Below are 6,888 nucleotides of genomic sequence, written 5' to 3' on the forward strand. Positions count from 1 at the left end.
TCACCTCATGGGGCTGTGCTGGTTCCAAACACAGTACTGGACCCAGATCAACTCTAAGGTTCTCTATGCAGGATCTCTAAGCAGAACCATTTAGGGTTCTGAGATGAGGATATTCAGGGACATCTTCTGTTGTAGGTTCTCATCTAGCTGGACACTGATGTTATCTGGACTTGATGCTTTCTCTTGAAACGTTTCTCATCCTAGTAGTTCATCAGCAACTGATTTAAGTCCAAACTTCTAAAGGCCCGCTCACACCGGTCTGGATTAGATGGTTCTGGAACACGTCCTTCCAGGCCGCTTCTACATGAACTGGTACGTTATGGAGTTTAATAAATGGTGGACCAGTCCAGAACTATGCCAGCACAGCTACCTGTACCTGGACTGTTGAGTGAGGGTTCTGGTTGGTCTAACCGAGTTAAAGGTCCAGTCTCTGGTGCGGTTCAGTGCTGATGGACTTTCCACAGACCAGGAAGGAGATGACATGAACCTCGGTTTTTTGCTGCAGAGAAACAGACTACAGGGTGTGAACTAGAGGTCTGGAGAGTCGAAGACGACCGTTTTAGCTGATAGTACCCCTACAAGATCTGACCCAACAGAATTCAACTCTGAAAGTCTCCAACTGAGATGGTCTTCTCTGTATCCGGTTCCTCTGAAACCCTCGCAGATGCCTTCCAACTGTCCACAGAGCCACTGTGTTCATGTGTAGATGTGGGTTCATGACCACAGGTGTGTTTGTGGGTCAGAGCTGTCAATCAGACGATTGGTCAAAGATGTGAAGGACTCCATCTAGTTGGTCAACGACGTTAAGGACTCCATCCGATTGGTTGACGTTAAGGACTCCATCTAGTTGGTCAAAGATATGAAGGACTCCATCTAGTTGGTCAATGACGTTAAGGACTCCATCTGATTGGTCAACGATGTGAAGGACTCCATCTAGTTGGTCAACGATGTGAAGGACTCCATCTAGTTGGTCAACGACGTTAAGGACTCCATCCGATTGGTCAACGATGCGAAGGACTCCATCTAGTTGGTCAAAGATGTGAAGGACTCCATCTAGTTGGTCAACGACGTTAAGGACTCCATCCGATTGGTCAAAGATGTGAAGGACTCCATCTAGTTGGTCAACGACGTTAAGGACTCCATCCGATTGATCAACTGCTTAAAGGACTCCATCCGATTGGTTGACGTTAAGGACTCTGTTGGTTAGGGTCCATCAAGCTGTCCTGAGATTGTTGTAGCATGAATGTAGAGGCAACCATCCACTTCAGTTTACGCCGTCTTTAGTGATGTACGTATAACGCGCGTCAATGTCACGATAAATCATAATTTCTGACCAATGCTAACACGTTTATCCTGATGCCTCCAGTATCGATCTGTGCAGGATTTTACTGCCTCTGACTATGAAACCAGAGTTCTGCATCAGAGACCAGCCATCCAAGCCCACATCATCAACCCTCCACCTCCGTGCTCCAGACCCATAACGACAGACACGCTGATCTTCATCACAGAATTTCACATTTACATCAAAGTATTTTAAAAGATCTAGAAGATGAAAGTATTTTCAAATTTAAACTACATCCCGTGACCGCATAGGAAGCAAGAAGAGACAGGTTTTATTTTGAAAAATGAAAACAGAAACTCTTCATGGGATATTGGACCGGTTCTGAGGGAAATCCCCCAGAACCTGAGGAACATGAAGGAGTTTGGTTCCAGGTGGGTCTGCAGACCTGATCCTTTGACCTTGTTTGAACCTTCACAACCGGAACACTGGACTCTCCTGGTCCGTGCGTGGATGAACCCAAACCCGGTTCGGTACTCACCGACTGTGGCCACCGTGTCCAGCTCGTCCAGGCGGTAATTCCGGCTGTTGGCCGCCGCCTCCCCAGCAGGAACGCCGCCGGCGCCCTTCCCCTCCTTCTGGGGGCCGCTCTCCGCCTTCGCCTTGGAGGACGCCATGGGTTCAGTTCGGTTCGGTTCCCTCAGACGGCCCCGGAGGCCCTCAGCATCTCCGGACGCGTCTTTGTGTCGGCTGGGACGGTGCGGGCGCGTGCGCTGCCCGGGCGGACCGGGAGCGGAGCCGCGGCGGCGGGAAGACAAAGAAGCGGGCCGATGGCAGCACGTGGGGGGAAGCACCGAACCGGGCGGAGTCGGAACCGGGTCCTAGACTCACTGACCGGACGAACCGGGACGCGGTAGCGGATCAACTTCAGTTATTTCCTCCATTATGTGCTCGGCAGACCAGCTGACCTCACCCAGCATCAGCCTCCATCAAGCTAGGACAGGAAGTCGCTCCACTTCCGCTTCACCCATTCAGAATAAGAGCCAGTTACTTTATCGATCCATTTCCGTTTGTTCTCCTCACGACTAACAGTGATAAAACACAGACATGTTACATGTAAAACGTAAGAAAATATCAAACATTTAACGTGAAATACTTCAGATTTCTGCTATCTACACAGAATCCACAGTCAGACGTTTAAACGACCGGTTATCGTTTTAGTTTGACAGGACCAGAAGTACAACTCGATGTTGACAAATATTGACCAATCAGGAGCCAGCAGACCCGGCGCATTGACCAATCAGGGAAGAGGGACCGCGTGGAGACAGTGAGAGTGGTGATGTCATCGCTGCTTTATTAAAATAAAATAAAATAAAATAAAATAAAATAAAATAAAATAAAATAAAATAAAATAAAATAAAATAAAAACACAATACAATACAATACAATACGATACAATAAAAATAAAATTTTTACAAAAAAATGAAATGAAATAAAATGAAATAAGATTAAATAAAATAAAAACAATGAAATAAAATGAAATTAAATAAAATGTAATAAATGAAATGAAATGAAATAAAACCAAAAAATTAATGAAATAAAAAGAAACAAAATGAAAAGACAGAAAATAAAATTAAACTAAAAAAAAAAATAAAATACAAAAACATAAAATGCAAAACAATACAATGCAATAAAATAAATAAAATAAAACATGAAATAAAATAAAATAAAAAATTAAGTGAAATAAATGAAACAACATGAAAAAAGATAAAATTAAATTAAACTAAAGAATGAAATAAAATAAAAATAAAATAAAGAAATTAGCAAAATGATAAACTTAGAAACACCAAATGTGTAGAAATAGTGACCAAAGATCTTCTTTTGTGCCCTTTAATGATGCTATTGCTTTATATAAGATCAATTTAAGTGACTCAGAAGACAAAAACATGTTAAAATGATTAATGTAAAAACAAGTTATTGTTCGTTTGGTTATAACACATCAGAGCTTTGTTCAAATGTGTTTTTATCGTTCATTACTTTACACTGACTGTACTTTTTTCTTTAAAAAATATGAAATGAAGCGAAAATATAACAAAAGGAAAATGATTCCTTGTTTACAGGTCTTCAACAGGCTCATGTCTGTCAGTTTAAATCCCCCCTCACTGAAGGGACAAACATCTACACCAGAACCTTGTAAAGTGGACCAGAACCTGCAGAATCACAAGGACTGGTCTCCAGCAGGAGGTTTGAAAAGGACTGGTGGAGTTCTGTCAGCATCGTCTTCACTCTCATACTGAGGAAGACCTGCTCCAGACCTGATCCTCACATATCTGAGCTCTCACCGGAGTCCGTTAACTGTCAGCTCTATATTTAAACCGGACTTGCAGGCTGGAGGAAATAGGAGAGCATACTTTGTCCTTACTGAACCAGCCGGAGGCGTCTCCTTTCATCACAGAGACCAGAAAAACCTGCTGGGAGCTCTCTCTCTGAATGGATTATTCAGTCAAGTTCTGTCATCGGGATGGAGAGGAGGTTTCAGATGACCACAGATAACATCTGCTGTTGCTCTGGGTTTGAGGTGGAACCAAAAGAAGGTTATGAAAGTCTAGATGGAGATGAAAGTTCTCAGGAGACTGAAACTCTTTCCTTCTATCGATATCCATGCTTCATACCTGTATCCAGCTGGGGTCAGTTCTGTGGTCTTAGTGTGGGGGATCCAGAACTTGCTGAAGCAGAACTGTTCAGACTGTCTGCTGATGAAACGGGTCTACACATTTGTGCAGTTTCCTGGCCAAGAACCACCACATGGTATCAGAGAGGAACTCCATAGAGATCAGGAAAATGAAAGATTTGGATATTTTTGAGCCTTTCGGTTTTTATTTCCTACCCAGACCTGAACCAGGACCATTGACCAAGTACAACCCATCTGGACCTGAACCAGGACCATTGACCAGGTACAACCTATCTGGACCTAAAGCAGGACCACACATCAGGTATTACCAACCTGGACCTGAACCTGGACCAAAGACCAGATACAACCTATCAGGAGCTGAAATAGGACCACAGACTAGGTAAAACCCATCTGGACCTGAACTAGGACCATAGACCAAGTACAACCCATCTGGACCTGAACCAGGACCATTGACCAGGTACAACCTATCAGGACCTGAACTAGGACCATAGACCAAGTACAACCCATCTGGACCTGAACATAGACCACAGACCAGGTACAACCTCACAGGACCAGAACCAGGTCCACAGCCCAGGTAGTACCTATTTGGAACTGAACCAGGACCACAGACCAGGCACAGCCTATTAGGACCAGAACCAGGACCACAGAACAGGTACTACCCACCTGGACCTGAACCAGAAAAACTGACCATGCACCACTTATTTTTGACCTGAACCAGGACCACAGACCAGGTCCATCCTTCTCACAGTTGAACACCAGATGGAGATGACTGTTGGTCTCCTTCAGACTGGTTCCAGAGTCTTCGGCACCTCAGGGTCGGTCTGGTGACATCATAGTGTCCTGTGTGGACATCTGTGACCTCATGGCCGCTGAAGGACAAAACCCTCCCCCGATGAATGTGATGAAGAAGTTGATCCTTCTCCACCAGGACCACTGACCAGGTCCAGCACTCTGGACGGGTCACGGTTTGTCAGACGACCACACTCTGACACCTGGACTGCTCGGGACCACGTCTCCATTTACCTTCATGTCCAGACTGAGGAGGTGGACTCTGGTTCTAGCAGGAGCAGTCTTACTGAGCGCGCTCAGATCCCTGCAGTGAGCCTTTGTTGACAGCAGATGGAGCAGTAACATAGACTGAAACTTCCAGTGCCCCTTCAGTCTCACACAGCGACGTCAGCTCAGAGCGGTGTCCGTGCACGCTGCTCACCAGCAAACATGCTCGCCGTGCTATCAGATGCCTTTGACCTTCACGGCGTTCTTATCAGCTCCTATTAGCAGTCAGAGGGAGGAGGTAGAGCTCTGTCTGAGGATGATATGACACGGGCGACAGCAGCAACGGGTACTGGGAGGAGGAGCATCACAGGGGGAGGAGCCATGCAGCAGCATAAACATGTATCTGGAGGAGGAGCGTCACAGGGGGAGGAGCCACGCTGCAGCATAAACATGTACCTGGAGGAGGAGCATCACAGGGGGAGGAGCCACGCTGCAGCAGCAACATGTACCTGGAGGAGGAGCATCACAGGGGGAGGAGCCATGCTGCAGCATCAACGGGTACTGGGAGGAGGAGCATCACAGAGGGAGGAGCCACACTGCAGCATCAACGGGTACCTGGAGGAGGAGCATCACAGGGGGAGGAGCCATGCTGCAGCATCAACGGGTACCTGGAGGAGGAGCGTCACAGGGGGAGGAGCCACGCTGCAGCATCAACGGGTACCTGGAGGAGGAGCGTCACAGGGGGAGGAGCCACGCTGCAGCATCAACGGGTACCTGGAGGAGGAGCGTCACAGGGGGAGGAGCCATGCAGCAGCAGCAACATGTACCTGGAGGAGGAGGAGCATCACAGGGGGAGGAGCCACGCTGCAGCATCAACATGTACCTGGAGGAGATGAATCTGGACCTCACCCTGACATCCAGAGGTTCTCCAGTTTCCCTGCAGGTTCAGACGAGTTTCTGGATGGGTTTTTGGACTCTTTGATGTTTGATAGAGAGGTTCCAGCATGTTCAGGAGGATCTGCGTCCATCTGCATCTCTGAGACCAGAGTTCTTCCAGTTTTATGCTTTGACATTCAACTCTGCAGAACTACAAATAATCTGTCCTGTCTCTGTTTGAAGGAAGCGCTCAGCTGCAGGAGTTTACCATCAGAACACAGCACCCCCACAGCACCCCGTGCCGTCCACATGGGGGCGCTGTGGCGCTGCAGCTCCATCCTCTGCTCAATGAGTCACTGGAGAGAGAATGATGACAGAGAGCCTCAACTTTCCTTCTCTGCAGAGACCTTCATTCCAGCTCCTTCCAGCGGACCTCTGAGCAGCACTCAGCGCTGTCTGCGCAGTCTGCAGCCACTGCAGACGGCACCACTGCAGATGGAGCTTCATCCCATCACAGCAGGTTCTGGTTGACCTGAAGACATGGCCGTGATGAGGCTGAAAGTGTTTTTTCTTTGCAGTTCAGATCCTGAAATATCTGCTCCATGAACCAAAGGATCAGATTAATCCTGGAATAGATACAGATTATCCCAGAAAAAAGATCCTGTTTTCCTGCAAAACACCAACATCTATGTTTTATTAATCACTGTAATCAGTAAAATCAACGACTCAGCAAATTAGACAGAGATGGACTGATCCAGTTTAAGGTGATATATTCACTCATCCATGATTTCCTGATCTGGATTAATCCCCTTTGAGGCTGCCGGGATGCTGGAGCCTATCCTAGCCCCTGTTAGGGTCACCCAGTCCACCCATGAGGATGCTCTGAGTCAGACTCCAGGTATCTTTCTCCGTCACACAGATGGAGTCTGGTTCTGCAGGTCACAACCTCAACCATCCTCTGGTGATTTAGAGTTTAGCTAATATTTTAGCTTTATGCTAGCTATTTTGGCTAAGCTTGGAATTTTCTTAGTTTTTTTTTTTTTCT

The 6,888-nt window shown here is 46.8% G+C and overlaps 1 protein-coding gene across 1 annotated transcript in view; it reads right to left on the minus strand.

Annotated features, from left to right (window-relative positions):
• prkx (protein kinase X-linked) overlaps positions 1–2,488 on the minus strand; it is a 10,890-nt gene extending 8,402 nt beyond the window's left edge. The window contains exon 1 of the mRNA XM_024263127.2: positions 1,821–2,488. Within this exon, the coding sequence (XP_024118895.1) occupies positions 1,821–1,956 (136 nt within the window). The 5' untranslated portion in view covers positions 1,957–2,488. The remainder of the gene's footprint in view (positions 1–1,820) is intronic.
• Between the last annotated feature and the right edge of the window lie 4,400 nt (positions 2,489–6,888).

The sequence above is a fragment of the Oryzias melastigma genome, linkage group LG2 (assembly GCF_002922805.2).
Source record: "Oryzias melastigma strain HK-1 linkage group LG2, ASM292280v2, whole genome shotgun sequence".
Lineage (NCBI taxonomy): Eukaryota > Metazoa > Chordata > Actinopteri > Beloniformes > Adrianichthyidae > Oryzias > Oryzias melastigma.